An 18166-nucleotide genomic window follows, 5' to 3' on the forward strand; every position below is an offset into this window, starting at 1 on the left:
TAACACGTAGCGTTAAAGTCTCTCAAAACATATTTACTGTATATTTATACAAAATTATTAGTTATACTAGTATTTTCCGTGTGATAAATTTAAAAAAAAATGCATTATTTTGACTATGTCACGTTCAATGACGCGCAAATGACAATAGTGCAATTTCAATGACATTACGTCAAAAAAAAGTATATTTTATACAAGTACCATAATACCATTTTTATTGTTGATCATGACTGTCAAAGAATTTGATGTAATGAAAACTTATAAAGAATGTACAACACTGAGAAAAATTCTTAGTGACAGTAGCTATTTAAGGTGTTCACCCTCGATGTTAAGATATGACATTAATCCGCTTCGCCCTGAATTTTATAGAAACCGCTGAAATGGCAGTAAAATTTATACTCACATGCCGTCAGTTTTTAAATAGTTGGACATTTCATTATTGGTGATAATAATATGATATGACATATGACGAAGAAACATGTAACTTTAATTTTTTGGTCACAAATTCAATATTTTTATTATAAACTTGGTATTAGCTGCATGCTGAATAATGATAACGCATTTCTTGTGAGCCTAATTGCAGAATACAATGGCCGCAGAAGTGGCATGAATTAAACATCATATTAATATTGGAAACCGCTAGCCTCTTTTTAAGTTTTTTAAAGACGCAGTTTTGCGTTTAACTCTATTTAGAAGCGGTGTCTCTGATTTTAGCAATGACATTAGTTTATTTTTGCAAAACTTAAAAAATAATTTAACTTTGATCAATTGAACTAGGTTTCTTTAAAACACACTAATATAATTTCCAAATCGATCAAAGGTTGGGTTTAACCTAAATATAGTTATTTATTTTATGAAATAACAAAACTAGCGTTAGCATGTACATAATTGTGCTTTTAATTAAGCGAGCACATACATTAGGATTTATTCTATATGCTACGTTATATGAAACTTAATGATATTTAGTCACCAATTAAGAAGAAGCTAAAACTGTTTGAATCCACGCCAAATACGTTGCTACATTTACGTAAACGCCGGGCACGCCACCTTGACCACAGCCAATACCCCAAGCCACCAAACCGACCACATACCAGATATTGTTGTTCTGACAGACCAGCGGTGCACCACCATCGCCCTGTGCGAAGAAGAGAATAAAAGAAACACACACATGAGTATAATTAAGCGCATTACGTGTTGGAAAAACTTGGTTCGCACGCGACTTCTCAACCGCGCCACATTTTACTCACCGTACACGCATCCTTGCCGGCTTGTCCGCCAGCACAAATGAAACTACTGTTATTCAGTTGAAAAGTTTGTCCGAGGCGCGTGGCTTGCAGCATCGTTTGACAAGCTGCATTTGTAATGAGCGGCACATCGACTTCGCGTTGTATAGCCTGATAAGCGCCGGTCGGCCCAAAATCATTCTTACCCCAACCGGCTACGTAGCAAGTTTGACCCACAAATGTGGTGGTTGGCAAGCAGACAGTGCCCACCGTGGACTTGGTCGTCAGTGAGACGGTCGAGGCGAGCAGTATGATGGCGACATCATTTTGCAAATTGGCCGAATTGAAATTCGGATGAATGAAAACGCTGGCGATGGCCACATCCTGTGCAGGTATCACTTCGGAGGTGCTTGCTGCATCCCATTCGCCAACGCGCACCTTAAAAGACGACGTGCTGTGTGGCAGAGAAGTAACAAAAACAAAAAACAAAAACGTAGAAAAACTTCAAAGCTTCCGACACCATAAAAAACAGCAGTACGCGTTGACCTTACCTAATATTATAAACTTTATGGGCGGCTGTAAGCACATGCTGTGCCGTGATTAGCGCTCCGGCACCCAAATATACTTCGGCGGTGGTAAGCAATGCAGCTACCCAGGGATATTCGCCGAATTGCGCTTGACCTGCACCAGCTGCTGTACTACCGGGCGGTGGCGCATAACGACGTCCGCATTGGTACGGGCCCGCTTGACAGCAGAGCTGAAGTCCATAGTTGCACGTGGGGGGTAAAACTGGGTTTGTAGTGCTTGCCTAATGAATATCAAAATAACAATATCTCATTTTTCATACTCATATATACATATGTATGTATGCATATAAGTACGTATGTATGTATGTAAATCTGCATTACATGCTTACATTATTCACGATGCGTATGTCGATTTGTCCACTGCCGTCCGTCGGTGATGTTGGCAAGGGATTAGGACAAGAGCCTGGCGGCACACAAATACAATACGAAGAGATAATAGACGGGAGCGTTAGTTGCGGAAAGGTGCCCACTATTAGTTGTCGAGTTAAAGCTGTAATATTTGGAGGGCGTAAATGTAATTTGATGATTTAATTAGAAAATTTACTTGAACTTTATTTGGTGAAACGTAATACTAATAAGTGAAATTATACGTAGGTTGCCTTATATATTTCGGAATTCGGCAACCCTAGTGTTGCAATCTGGCAACTCACTTTTCGCAAAGTTTGACATTATTATTGATATACATATTTAGAACCTTTAGACAAACGAGTGTTATTTGTGTTGTTTACAGTAACTTAAAATATTCATGTTGGTCAAAAATGGAATTAAATTGCGAAATTTTTTTTACAACTTTCGACGGGAATTAACTCAGCAAGCGGTGCTTCGAAACACATCTATGGCACCGTGTCAGGTGGTGAATCGTGGATTTAGCCGAATCCAACAAAAGTTGTTCGCGCACTAAGCACTTCCAAGCCAATGGTTGCGTGGAACTGTTGCATACTATACCGCTCGGTACAAGTTTTGGTAACCCCGCCCACTCCCCGTATACGGGACTTTCAAAAACTACTAACCGCGCGATAAATCAATAAGATAGACAAGACGGCCTAATAAGAACCGGCGTCAAAATAAGACCGCCTACATTTTGGTAAAAACGCATCGGAATCAAATTCAGTAGGTAGCATTATTCTGACATTTTTATATCGCAATGTGAAAATGGACGATATCGAACCGTCATCGGATATCGTCAGGTACCGAATATATGAACCCATTGCGAACTTTTCATCGAAAATATGGGTCAACCAGTGAGATATGTTATAGAAACTCACAAAGAATCTTTATATAATATTAATATGCTAGTGTGCCAAAAATGGGTTGCATCGAACCCCCCGTCCCCCTATACCTAATATAAAGATTTTTGAGTTTCCGAATGACTTTATACCGCATATATCGGCCAATATGTGAGTTATCTTAATTGAAATTAGAGAGTGGATTTTCTTATAACATTGTATCCTTGTGCATAAAATGGATAAAATCGGGTGAAAACTTGCACTAGCCTCAATTAAACTAAATCAGGTGATGGTATGTGAGGTACTTTAATGAAGGTTCAATACTATCTCTATCTCTCATATAGTAATATAAGATTTTTAAACTTCCGATTGGCTTTATACCGTATATATCGGTCAATATGCAAGATATTTTAACAAAATTAACTGAACAGATAATATTAGACATACTATAGTTTAATGTGATATTGGTCTTCGATTTATCCAAGCCCTCATATTATACATATAATGATTTTTGTTATTCTCACAAACCCTATGCTGAATATGTCATTCAATGTATGAGTTATATATTTATAAAATTTATTTATTTTAGGTCTTTCAAAGGATTTGATCCTGGCAAATTGCAAGAGTATAAAATATTCGGTTACACCCGAACTTAGCCCTTCCTTACTTGTTATAATTAACAAATTTATTGCTCATTATTTAACTTGTTTTATACATCTCCCATTTTCTGAAAAAATGTATTTATTTTAAATATAAAAACACATATGTAGACAAAGACCATTGAGGCAATCTTGAAAAAAGATTCTCAAAATTACTGGGCCAACTGTAACTCCTTTCTTTCAACAAGTGAATATAACACATTTTTCTACTCTCAAATACATGCTTAGCAAAGAAAAAACATTAACTTCGGCTGTACAGAAGCTATAATATCCTTCTCAGAAGCATTTTTATAGCATAAAAGGATATAAAAAGATCTTAAATCTGACTTTGATCGAGGTCAATCTGACTTTGATTGAGGTCAATTTAGATAGCAGCTATATGCTATAGCTGTCTAATTTGAACAATTTGTTCGGAGATTGTAGCGATGTTTTGGATAATAATCTCTGACAAATTTCTTGAAGATACCTCATCAAATAAAAAACTTTTCCGCACAGGCACTTCATTCCGATCGTTCAACTTGTATGGCAGCGATATGCTACAATTATGCGATATCGGCGGTTAAGACAAATGAGCAGCTTTGTGGTGAGAAAAGGACGCTTGCAAAATTTCAGACCGATATCTCAAAACCTGAGAGACTAGTTCGCGTATATACAGGCGGACAGACTCAACTCGTCACGTAAGGTCTCCGACTTTTCCTTTTGAGTGTTACAAACATTGTAACAAACTTAATACACCCTGTTTAGGGTATACAAATCGATTCCTCTTGTCTCCTCAGATTCTTTTATCAAAGTTTGCTCTCAGGCTGCTTTTAGGGCCTACACTGGTCAAATTACTTATGAAATTGGCAAACTTTTGTCGAACGCCATATTATTATTATTGTTATTAAACTCTTAATTTCTTAAGTGCAGCAAATTGGTGTTGCTGTGTATTTTTATACAATTAATATTTTCACAATACTTTCACATAACCCAAACGAGAAAGCATTTGAAAACTCGTTTCACCTGTTGCCGGCGAAGCTCCAGGATTGTTATCGTCTCCGCTACTGCTGCCATTCGTTGAGCTAAATGTAAATCCTGCACCGCGACGTACTGTATCAACGGTGGATAAACCATGCGCGTAATGAATGTAATCCGACAAAAGCGCCACAATGCACAGCAGACAACTAAAAACGAGTTCATTGAAGTGGAAATGCATTTTCCGTCAATTGAAATTGCGAATATGAATGTAACAATCCTTCGTGAGAAGGTCCTTTGTTAAGCAAACAGTCACTATGTGTGTATTTGTATGTGTGTGTGTGTGGCTAACACTTTGGTGTGCTTTTGGTATGAATGTATTTATCGGTTGTGCTATCGCGTGTGTTCGCCACTAATACAGTTTGAAATCACTTGCAACTCTGCACGCTTAGTCGTCAGCCACAAAAGTAATCCACTCGACAAGTAGCGTTCGTCAACTGCTCGCCATAATTTGAAACATTTTAATTTTATATGAAATATTATTATTTTCCAACTGAAGCGGTCAGTGTGAGTGCAGAAGAATCTTGCAAAAAAAACTAATACACCTAAATAAATAAATATACAATAACAATGTAAATAAATGACTGGGGAAAAACAATTCGTGGAAGTGCTCGTTGGTACACGCTCGTGGATAATTTGCTCAGTCAGGCAACGAAACATAACACATATGAAATATTATTGAATACAATCCGAGCACAGGGCCGTTTGCTCGGTCGATCCTCCCCACTGTGATGATACACACGTTTGTACGACGGTGGTTCGATTAATACGTAGCCAACAAAAACAAAATGAAAATTTTGAAAACATAGTTATTCTTCTTTCTCAACATAGTCTTCTGTTAGCTCAGTACACACGACCCAACGATGTTTAACATTTAACCCGTCTGAAAAACACGAATTTTTGAAGTCTGCAAAGTAGCTCTGCATGGCTTCGATAACCACCTCACTCGAATCGAATTTCTGTCCAGCACGTAACTTTTTTTAGTTTGGAAACAAATAGAAGTCGAACGGAGTCAAAACCGGAGAATACAGTGGATTACAGCTCGTAGTAAAAATAGCCGTGACGACGACGTACACCTACGCGTACACGGTGCGTTGTTATGGTGAAAGAGCGTTTTTGTTTTGGTCGCGACTCGCCAATAATTTGACTTAATAGCGCCTTGTGGCCATTTTATCGTACTTTAGGTAGAAGATGTAGACCACACCTCATGAATCGCAGAACACGGTGGTCATCAACTTTCCGACCGATAGGACAGTTTTTGCCTTCGTTTTTATTGTTTTCTGACCTCTGGTTTAAAATTATAATCTTAATTGATGCTCTTTAAGCTTCTTTGAATTCCTGTTATCTCAGCTATCTCGCACACCTTCAATTAACCTTAACCGTTATCCTCCGTGGTCTTGTTAAAACAGTTTTCACGGTCGTTATCCTTCCTTGATTTCATTAAGCGACTTTTCTTCCAAAAACTAGAATGAAATCACCGACCGATATTACTCTTTTTACGTTTTTCTAAAATCCCCGAACACTCCCGTTTCCACACAAGGTACAAAAATAAAAAACTATTAGTCCGATTTGGTTAAAATTTTGTCAGTAATCTTCTAGAAGAATGTGCTACACGACAGTAAATCTCTCTTGCATTGCCATCGGACGGTAAGTAGTTATCGGTGCGACCTGCAAATCGATGTACATACACACAATACCAAGGTAAAGGCAATGAAAAAAAAAATAAAAGTTCATTAAGCGCATGCTGATGGATTTTCCAGGCGCATGAAGGCAAAATGACGTTTTTTGTTAGATTTCCAATTTTTTCGAACTTTTTTGTTTGGTTAGTAATTTAGCTTTGTAAAATGTAATGTAACGTGTAAAAAAAATGGTAGCGTATGTCGTTTGGACGAGCTGCAATCAGTGTTAAAAAACGGCGCTTGTGTGACATGTGAAATTACTGTTAGCGCAAATAATTTGATTATAACAACTTAATGGATTGCAGCGAGCAGTGAGCAACAGCGGTGATAGTTAAGTCAACAACAGCGCAAAATATGATTTGTTGGTTTATAGTTTGATTTACCAGACATACATACATACATTCATCCATATATAGTGAATAATGTAGAGTATGCGGAGAAAAAGTGGCCACAGCGCATGCGCATCTAATGAATTGTCTGCATACAATTATATATGTACATATTCTTTGATAAATATTTGTTTAGTTGTATTTTTTTTTTCTTTATGCAGGTAGCATACACATACTGTCAAAGGTATACATGGTGTTCTTTTAGAACTATAGAATTTCCTATGAAAACAGCTGTAAAACCAGCTGTCAAAGTAGACCCACCTGTTTGACATTTATGTTCAGCATACTTTAGCAAATCTTCATGCAAAAATTCTGAAAAACGTGTTTCGTATTTTGGGGACTAAGAAGAGGACTTGCAGAATTTATGCTTGTGAATAATCTTGTAGAGCTTTACCAGACTCCCTTGCGTCTAGAAAAAGTTAATTTTTCAAAACCAACCCTCACATGCATTGAGATTGATACCTACATCAAGCATCAATTTATTGCGATGAAATGTTTGGTGACCACATTATATTATGGAATAAGCCTGCCAATTGCCACCTATTGAGGTCAGATAATTTGACTCCGTTAGACTACCTTTTTGAAAGGTACGTATGGTAGATTATGTTTCTATGTTGTATTTTAAACAAAGTTCTGTGCCTCTAACAATACAACCTTTATTTGTTCTCAGAGAAATTTCAAATTAGCTAAGTCCATGACGAATGACATAAATCGCAACACTGTTTTGAACAATAGTAATAATAATATAAATTAGGCGACTTTTTATTCGGTCAAGCTGCTGCTTCCAAATGCGTTTTGTTATTAACCTAGAAAAAAAAAAAAAAAGTATTAAAACATGACAAACCGTTAACTTCGGCTACACTGCAGCTATATAACCTTCAAAAATGCATTTCTTATAGCATAAATGGATATAAAAAATATCTTTATATAGATATTAAATTTGGTTAGTTTTCTGGTAGCTATATACTATAATGGTCTGATCTGGACAATATGTTCGGAGATTATAGCGTTCATTTACATAATAATCCATGCCAAATTTCCTGATTTTGTATGTTAGCTATATGCTATAGCTGTCCGATATGGGCACTTCCGACAAACAGCTTCTTTCTGATTGTTACAAACTTCGTGGCAAACTTAATATACCCTATTCAGGGTATAAAGAAAAGGTGGATTGGCGAAAGTTTTCATATCAGAAATTCCAAGGTAAGTTTAACTAAAATGATAGTAATAGAATGTCGGAGATTTGGAATTACGTAGGAAACGTTTTAGTCATTTATGTTGTTACTGCCGATGAACATTACACCTGTCGAAACCTCTAACCAAATCTTATTGCGATATCTATCATATGCACTATTCAAGTTTTATTTAAATCGATATCAATAATATAACTTTTATAATATTTTGCCTAAGCTTATGCAAACTCGCACTACCTATTTGTTTCCGGTATATTTTTTAAAACAATAGCTCTAGTAGTTTCGAAAGTATGTATTACATTAAAACTATTCGGGTGTGGCTATTATCTCATTAACAATTTTTTCTAAGTTACTATGAGCTGAACAAAAATAGGTAAGAGCTTAAATTAATACGACAATATGCGTAGTTTTATATTTGACGATTCTTATTTTTTTAACTCTTAAATTACTATCGATAATTTTGTTGAATTTATCAAATGCTATAATTATTGCTGGTTTTCCCTATTTATTTACCAATTTCTTAAAGATACGAACGAATGGCCAAAGTTTGGACTGCCGTCAAATCGTTCATTCCAGTTAAAATTGATAACAGTTGCAATTAACGTACCTTACTATCAAAATATATGTGTTATATATGTACATAACAGTAAATATTTGATTGTTAATTCATATTTAGTTTGCAATTACATACAATCACGAACATATAAGTATAAAGTTTTAGATGAACCAGCCAACTCGCTCTGTGTGGTGACAGTGAATGGTGAACGAAGTAAAACTTGGATGCATTTGCATTATTTCGAACACTATATGCACTTTTAGGCACACATATATTTCAAGTTTTTGCGAAGATTACACAGTAGACATACAAACATATATTCATATGTAGATGCTTTGGTTTATTATTATGTTACATACTTAAATAGTAGTAATGATTACTAATCTAGCCTCCGATTACTAAAGTGGACTGTCAATTATTCTTTTCTTATAAGAACTTAGAATGTGTATGAGGTTTGCACCGCGGCCTAGGGTCTATTGTGCCCACTCATGAGGACTTTCATGACAAGTATACAAAGTACCGGCGTATTCCAATTATTTATTAGTATAAGTGTCGATTATAAATAACATATAGTTACTTTAATTACTAGCTTTAAGAAAATAAATTAATATATATGTGTCAAAAATAATATATGTATATGTATGTACATATGTTCTATTATTTTACAAATTTAAATATTTAAATGAACGAAAAAATGTATATTGGACTGTGCCGTCATCCAACATACTGACATTTGGCGACATCTACAACTTCGCTCTAATAGTAACAAAAAGAAGTCACCCTGTTAAAACAGAGAACGTATATTATATTATGATATACGCTCTCTGACAAGGGCCGCAACGATTTGCCAAACAAAACAAACGATTGCATTGAATGTAGGCAACGAGTTGCCTCAGCGAATTGGCTCAAATAAAATTAATAGAACAATCGAGAACGATTGATGTGAACATTTTTTGACAGGCGTTTCGGCCACGGATAAAGTCTTAAATATTGTAAATAATTTTGTTGGAAACTTTACTATAACACACTAATCATGACACGTAAGTTTTCAATTTGTACAAAGTGTGTAAGATTTTTAACGGTATAAAAGTTTGCAATTAGATTTGCTCACGATATAAAAGTGGTCTATCACAAGTAATATGTTGGGATGTTAACGCGAGCTTCCATTTCTAAAATTTGTTTTATATAAAAGTGGATGTTTGGATAATATATGAAAATATCGTTAGCTTTATAACAGTTCATTAAAGTTCAAGCAGATCTCAAAGCAAATATACTGGTTTACATGTGGAAATGCACACACACATAAAAATTAGGGTATATAAGTAAGTAAATATGTATACGCGTTGTTTTATTAGGTAAGGTGTGGATTTGTTTACTATTTGCATACTTCTTCCAGATAGTTAACAACTTCAATACAAAAGCGACTGCAAGCAATTTGTTGTACATATGTGGCTGAATTAATGTTATTCCTTCTTTGTAAACAACAACGATACGATTTGTGACTACATGCCTATGTTTAATATATGTACATATACTTGTATACGTAAACATATTAATTATAAACCGGTATAAACATTTATACGTTATAGTGAATATTATTGTTGTTGAAAAATACAAAGGCATAAACATTAAAATGTGCATTGTTTTTATGAACTGAAAGCATGTTGTTGAAAAAGGCTGAAATCAAACAAGATAGCCAGTATAAATATATAGATAAAGTAATTGATAGCAAAATGATACCCGAAAAAAATAACATCAATTAACAGTATATTAAGTGTTAATTCTTCATGGCGTATGACTCCTTAAAGCATTTGTTGTCCCAAGGTCTGCGAAATAATAAAATTAGTTAATTCACATAAGTTATAGACACATGTTTTTTAGAGTTATAGTTATTGTTATTAAAAGCTGAAAAGTATTTTAAGATGCTTTAAAACTAAAGTATTTATAGCTTCTATAAATGAAATTTATTACGAAAAGCTTTTAATTTAATCGTATATGATCATATTTTTTATATCCTGAACAGGGTTAAGTTTGCCACGAAGTTTTTAACACGCAAAAGGAAACTGCTCAGTATGACGATCTGAGTTGATTTATCCAAGTCCGTTTGTCTGTCTGTATATACGCGAACAAGTTCCTTAGTTTTTTGTGAAATCCAAGAAGCTGCTCATTTGTCGAAACCAGCGATATAGGACCAATCTCCGAACAAATTAATCAGATCGGACTAGTATAGCTGCCTAACAAACTGACCGGTGTAAATTCAGATAAATAACTTTATACCCTTTTATTATATATAAAATACATCTGTGAAATGTATTATATGGCAATGTTACTCATATTATAATATCCTGATTTAAACAGCCAACTATATAAAATTACAGGTGGAAATCAAAGAGATCTTGCGCGCCAAAAAAACCAGAAAAAGAATCAGGAACTGGGTAAGGGAAAACGAAATGATAATTTGACGGTGGAACAAAGAAAAGCAAGGTATTTATCACATTTATATTTGATGCGATGTAGTTTAAATACTAAATAAATTTCTACCACTACAGAGATGCTGAGTTGATGCGAGAAAAACAGAAAAAGAAAGAAGAGGAAGCTCGTGCGGGTGCCGCAGGAAAGAGTTAAATAATCTAATTAAATAAGTGCAGCAAAATAAATTATAGCAGCCATATTTAATTTCTAACTAGTTGAAGGCATGAGTGAAAGAATACTAAAACGTAAACACAAACCATAAACAGCTAAATCTTTTACTACGTAAAGGCAGCAATCACTCAGAAAATAATTTAGCAAATTAGCAATCAATAAATTCCTGTACAGATTGTTGATGCCTACCCACACATGTAGAAACCATATATTTGTTTATTTCATTATTTTTTTTTTTACATGTACCAGTAAGTTTCGCCTATATTTTCTCTAAAACATGATGATTGACGTTATTTTTACCTGACTAAATTTTAACATTTAAGATGGAATAAAATGTTTTGAAAATTCAAAGTTATACCTACAACAATTTTGAAAAACGAAAACCAAAAATTTTTAGATAACGATTAAAGTTGAAAAGGGAAGCTAGAATTAGCGTCATGAGTAAATAACACGACCAACATGCAAAAATGAAATGCACACCATAAACAAGGGCGTAAATGAGAGAGAAATTAAAGAATTCAATTAGAAATTAGTTACTTAGTATTTTAAGGCAATATAATGCAAAACAAAAAATTATATACAAATAAATATGCGAAATCTAAGCTAAGTAAGAGTCTTATTGATTCGCAAATCAGTTGAATATAAATAAATTGAGCATTTTTAATGTCTACTGTTTATTCAATTACTTTTAAAATAAAAAAAGTATGTAGGAATAAATTTGATGTATTGTATGGTACAAGGTTCTGCCAGAGAATGTTAATGAATAGAGATGGCGCAAATGTTAGCTGTTCTAAAATGTTAATTATTTTGAGGGAACATCGAAAACGCTCATGTTCGAAAATGAAATTTCACCACCCTATCAGAGAACTAAACGAACTACACCACTCTATGAGGGAACCAAGCAAATTGTATGCACAGATGTGCTTTCGCATGCGTATGAACAAAAATTTAAAAAAAAGGAAAGTAATTGACTTATGACAAGAATATGTAAATAATGAAGGAAATAATATGAAAATAGAATTAAAGTGTCATTTAATAAAAAAGGTTTATAAAAATAAAAAAGAGAATAAAAAAATATCTGTGATAGAATTTGAACTTGGGCAAAATATTTCATGTTGAAATAAGGAAGTGTGCTATATGAGCAGCACCACGGATAATATCAACATGATATAGTCTAATGTATGAACTCAAAAACTATCGTTGTGTACTTGTTTCAAATGTCCGATATGTATATGAATATTCTTGAAATTGCCTTTCTTTATGCAAATAAATATGTGCATATGTACATATGTATGTCCCTCAATATGCAATTTGTAAAAAATTCGGGCAAGTGACAAAACAAAATCATAAGAAACGCGCGTATGCTACAAAACGAAGTGCGATCGTTTATAACTCTGAACTGCGCTCTTTGTCTGTGCGCCTGGTCAACCATATTCGGTTTTCATATGGAATTACCGCAAATGCGAAAAATGAAGTTTAAAAAATGAAAGAAAATATATTTGAATGGTTGCACTAAAATTGAAAAACAAAAATAGCCACCCATTAAAATCCCACCATCCCCTCGCACTTCCATGTCGCCCACAAGCTGCTTCCTCACGACGATGCTTAAAATCCGAAATTGAAGAATTTGTCTGATGTTCCTTTCAGAAAGAGAATTGGCAACATGGCCTATTAGCGGCCTAAAATATTTTAATTTATTTCATATTATGCATCATATATGGCATTAGATTATAAAATTTATATAAAATTGCATTCATATGAAATGTTAAGTTCTAAATACACTCGAGGGGGCTAAAAATGTTTAACAAGGGGGCTTGGCTCCGCCCCCTAAATGATTTAATTTACATATCTTCCAAACCGCTTAAGATATATCAACCAAGCTTGTTTAGAAGAAGTCATTTTATTACCGCTTCAAACTCAGTGAAAATGTGTAAAATCGGATATTAACCAGCCCACTCCCCATATAACAGTTTAACAACTATTTAAAGTACGATTACACACTGAATAAATGAGCCACAAGCATTCAATTTCACAACCAGAATGCTAAAGAAGGCTCTATAGACTCTGGTGTGCAAATTAGACAAGGGGCGTAGCACCGCCTAGGTAAAATCCTATACCTCAGGTATAGTTCCACATTTGGTGTGTGAGATTACCCAAACATTCCTAAATTAGATGACAACCACGCCTAAATTCCCTACAACAAACTTTCAAATTCAGTCTGATTCTTTCACTTTACAGTATACAAATCAAACATCCATAAAGTTATCAGAATAACACTTTGCACAAATAGTGCCCTCAAGATATTTAATTTTTCGTCCAAAATTTGTCAAAATCGCAGTTATAACTTGTGCCAAAAATGGGGAAAGCAGGTCAACACTTCCCTTAGCCCCCATGTACCAATCAGAAATATTTTTGAACGTCCGGTTCACTTTATACCGCAAGTATCGGTCAATATGCAAGAAATATTATATTAATGAAATTTAGAAAGAATCTTCTAATAACATTCCTTATATGAATGAAGTTACGGCGATACTTTCCTAAGTTTGATATAAAGTTTTGCCAAAACCTAAAGGTGTTCCTCCGCTTTTGTTTCCTGCAAGTTACAAGAGTACGAAATGTTTGGTTACACGCTAACTTGGCCCTCCCTTACTTGTTTTTTATAAGGTGGCAGTACAGGTCCAGTAGTTGTAATTCAAAATTTTAAAACCAAAAAAAAAATACATCAATTCGAAAAACAGCCTTCATCAAGATTAATAAATGGTACTTCTGCATAATACATATAAGCAGGGACACTTTCCGGTCTGCAGATTTCGAGCTTCTACTACTACCCAACGGAAGCAACGATTTTATTAAAGGAACGCTTCATGTCAGCTTACGTTAAATTGAAGCTAGGTAACCCTTCATAAGGATCTTAATTTGGAGATTTGGTTGGTGACTCACATAAGCATCTGAAGTTCCATAACCTCTCCTTCGGCGTGAACAAAATCGGTCAATAGTAAAATCCATGTTTAAACCGACGAAGCACACTAAGCGGACGGTAATCATAGATAGTTTTGAGTAATAGTATCGAGTGATAATCTCTGGTCGGATATAAATCCAGGTGAGTTCTGGTTGCGTAAGGTCAGTACTGTTTTTGTAGCGATAGAAAACTTTTGAGAAAAGCTGGTAGTTTTTGGCTGGATGCATTTATGTTCTGGTTACAAAGCGTCAACTATCGAGGGAACGATTCGATTGTTATTGTCATTGTAGCGGTTATCTGGACCAACCCTGTTTGAGTGGCACGGCGCAAGTCAGTTTTCATCAAAATCATATAACGGAAGGAGCAATAAACGTACTGTTTCTACGGGGTCGGACCATAGGTAGTCCGCATAAAAATCCGTGTCCCTTCCGGTTACTTAGACCCGACTGTCGTGGAAACGGGTCCAGTTCGTGAACATGGTTGCTGTGGATCCGATTCGGTGATCACTCTTTGTTTTCAGTCTTGACTGCTCTTAAGTTTCGTAACCCCTCTGCCCCACTCTGTCGTCTGTTTACGAAGCTAGCAAAACAAATATCGATCTACTTCTGGTCCTATATTGTGCAATAACTGTAGTTTTATCTGCTCACTTTCTTCTCCATTCGATTCGTTTGGTGTTATCATGGTGGACCTCTCACTTCTAACTTTATGTGAAACAAACAAATCAAACATAATCATGAAACTAACCGTTACATCAAAAGACAGACGGTGGGCAAATGTTAGCTGTACAAAATTAAAATACCCAAGTACAAGTGTTGCACTGAGTTACAAAACTTACAAAACAAAAAAATGAAAAACTCTAACAACAACAAAGCAACAATATTGGTAAAGAGCGTATTGAAATACAATAAATTCCGCGAAAAATAAAGAAAGTAGCTGTGAATGACATCGCCAACGACCCACGACGTCCTGCTGTTGCTGCGGCAAACCGCATTGCTGCAGTGAAACCCCACATTTGTTGGTAGCGCATGACAGAACCAACCGAAGCGGTGTCTATTGCTGCAGCATTGTGGAAGCAAATCAGCTGCAATCGAATGTAAGTAATTCCAGCATCGTTAACGTGTTGTCTTAAATGGTTAGGCGGCTATTGATGGCTGTCGACTATTTCTTTATCGTACACCTTGTATAGTTGTTGTTCTCTATATTTGTGCGCTGCCTGTTTGCCCACCATCGATTTGGCCAATCTAAACGAAACAACACAATTTCCGCATTTTCAATGCTCACACAAAACCTACATACATACATACATATATACATATGTACATATATACATTTGCGCTGATAACTCAACAGTTGACAATCACACGAAAGCGCAGCTCAGCGCATTACCGCCAGCTACAAAAACACCAACAGCTGCTGCAAATGAAAAGTTCAATTTATCTAGCGCGCTGCAGCGACTCACAATGTGGCATGCTAAAAGTTCATAGACCAAAAATGGGTAGTTAACAATAACAACAAACAAACAACATTGGTACAAATAATTGTGCCATAACTGAGAAAGCCAAGAAAGGGAATATGTGTCGCAAGCGTCACGCGGAGAAGAATGTAACAGGCCTATTTGTAATAGCTGAAGTAAACAAAGAAAGAAAATCACTAATAACGGACATTGACTGTTGTTCAACTCTAAATAGATAAATAGCTCCTTGGACCCGATGCAGCTGTTGACTTTGTCAGTTAAATGCTGACTCTTCCAAATGTCTTCACATTAGGAACTACTAAAGAACCATAACATAAAATAGGTCTGGATAATACATTATTTTTGTATTAAATTGAAGGATTTTATAGCATTGTCAGAATGATCCGATTTAGGTCATAAATGCACCGGTTTATTCGATAACTCTTTGCTATTTCGAAGGTAATTGGATAATGCCACTCTCACAGTAAACTTCGCACCTATTGCCGCCAATCTGGGAGTTGATTTTCACAAGCTTGTCTTGAGGCGAATTTTCCATCAATCAATAATGCCCCTTCAGATAGGAGCAGATAGTAATCACTTGTTGCCAGTTCCCGACTATGAGGTGTATCTATGCATACCTTCCAACCAAGCTTCTGACGAGTAACTATCGATGTGTGTCACCTGACGTGGTCTTGATGAAACACGATTCCTATCGGTCGCTTCTAGGCGATTGCTACTTTCAGACGCTAAAAATGTTAACAGCACAGATCCGAATTAAGAATTTGACAATGGGGAGCAGCTCATAGTAGATGATTTCCTACCATACATCCCACGTTTCAACACCAGTAACCATCCGCTTCAGAAATGAATCGATTTTTATTATGATTCAGCAGCGATTCACAGATGGAAATTCGGTACATTAGGCTTTTAAGCATTAACTGGTGTGGCAACCATAAATCGAATTTCTTTTCGTATCCAGCCTTATTTAAATGTTTTTTGTACAATGGTGAGCTTCTAGCTAACTGTACTTACATGATGGTCGGAGTCGATGATTTCCATTTTTGGTAAATCATAAAGCAAAATTAGTTAAGATTACTACAAACGCAATAAGTATATAAAGAATAACTTGAGGACGACAAACTAAGCGGGAGCGGGACAAATGCTTGTTAACGTAGTATTTAAAAGTATTAGATGATAAGCCTAACACCGCCTTCTTTCATATTTCATATCTCACAACTCACTAGACCAATGTGAATCAAATTTGGTACCAGCTTAAAAACGATTCATAACTGTGCCCACCATATGCATGGTAATGATTTGAATTTGAGTTTGCAACAGATCGAAGTATCGTTTCTCAACCCCCACAAGTCGAATATTAAAATCTCCGTTCACTCAATTAAATTTATATCGTACATAATGGCCAACGTGTGTCATATCTAAATATGTTAATTTTTTCTTAGTGTAGTGCCATCTGCTACAGAGCTGGATGACGACGTCATAGTTTTACCTGTCCCTCTTTATCGAGTTCCAAAAATTTCCGGGCTGACTTAAATTTGGATATGATGATATATAAATAAGTTATATTATTATCTTCTCTTGCAACATGTTACTACAGTATATACGAGTTTTGTTTACCTTACGATTGTTTATATCACCTAAAACTAATCGAAATAGATATAGGGTTATATATACATTTATAAATGATAAGGATGATGAGACGAGTTGAAGTCCAGGTGTCTGTCTATCTCTCTGTGCAAGCGATAACTTGAGTAAAATTTGAGATATGTTGATAAAACTTGCTGCATTTTTTCCTTGGCACCCAAAAGAGATCATAATCGGATCATTGCATTAATCGAAAAACTATAATGTACCATAACCATACCGGTTGTAAAAATTATTAAAAAATGGGCGTGGCCCCGTTCTCTAATAGATTTAATATAAATATCTCCAAAACCACTAAAACCAAATCAACCAAATTTACTCGAAACAAATTTTTATGTTATTTCTTCCGACAATGTGAAAATGGGTAAAATCGTGTAATAACCTCCCTTTCCTTAACATATACAACGTTTTGATTAAAAACTACTAAAATTGCCATAACTCAGTAACTGAATGCATTATATACAGTAAATTTTACATTCGCGATGGTAAAAGAGGGCTTTATAGGTACCAGAGTCAAAATTGGACGTTGGGCATGTCATCGCCCAGCTTCAAATGAAATCACATCTCCGGACCTATTAGACCATTTTCAACCAAATTCGATACATCACATGGCGGAGGTACCTTAATGAAACTTAGAGAGAATTTTATTCTGTTAATAATAGTATTAGTATTGTTAAAAATAAATAAAATCATTTCAATACTACCCCTATCTTTCATATACAAGTATCTAATATAAGATTTCCAAACTTCGACATTGCTCGTCACACTGCTCATTTACATATAGTTTATAGGGTACCCGACGCTTTCTCCTGGGTGTTACAAACTTCGTAGCGAACTTAGTACACCCTGTTTAGAGTATAAACAATTGATTTTCCGGTACTAAATATTTTGACTATTTTCAATTGCTGTATTTATTTTTACTCTCT

The 18166-nt window shown here is 35.2% G+C and overlaps 2 protein-coding genes across 2 annotated transcripts; one reads left to right on the forward strand and one right to left on the reverse strand.

The window, feature by feature from the left end:
* Positions 1 to 796: 796 nt before the first annotated feature.
* LOC106619356 (phenoloxidase-activating factor 2) lies at positions 797 to 5144 on the reverse strand. The gene is made up of 5 exons (XM_014237401.3): positions 4695 to 5144; positions 2137 to 2297; positions 1772 to 2028; positions 1245 to 1674; positions 797 to 1132 (listed from the first exon to the last, which is right to left on the reverse strand). The coding sequence occupies exons 1-5, from the start codon at positions 4885 to 4887 to the stop codon at positions 971 to 973; spliced, it is 1203 nt and encodes a 400-aa protein (XP_014092876.2). The 5' UTR covers positions 4888 to 5144; the 3' UTR covers positions 797 to 970.
* Positions 5145 to 9403: 4259 nt separating this feature from the next.
* LOC106619353 (putative SERF-like protein) lies at positions 9404 to 11816 on the forward strand. The gene is made up of 3 exons (XM_014237399.3): positions 9404 to 9563; positions 10902 to 11007; positions 11073 to 11816. The coding sequence occupies exons 1-3, from the start codon at positions 9557 to 9559 to the stop codon at positions 11146 to 11148; spliced, it is 189 nt and encodes a 62-aa protein (XP_014092874.1). The 5' UTR covers positions 9404 to 9556; the 3' UTR covers positions 11149 to 11816.
* Positions 11817 to 18166: the final 6350 nt, after the last annotated feature.

Source organism: Bactrocera oleae, chromosome 2 (genome assembly GCF_042242935.1).
Source record: "Bactrocera oleae isolate idBacOlea1 chromosome 2, idBacOlea1, whole genome shotgun sequence".
Lineage (NCBI taxonomy): Eukaryota > Metazoa > Arthropoda > Insecta > Diptera > Tephritidae > Bactrocera > Bactrocera oleae.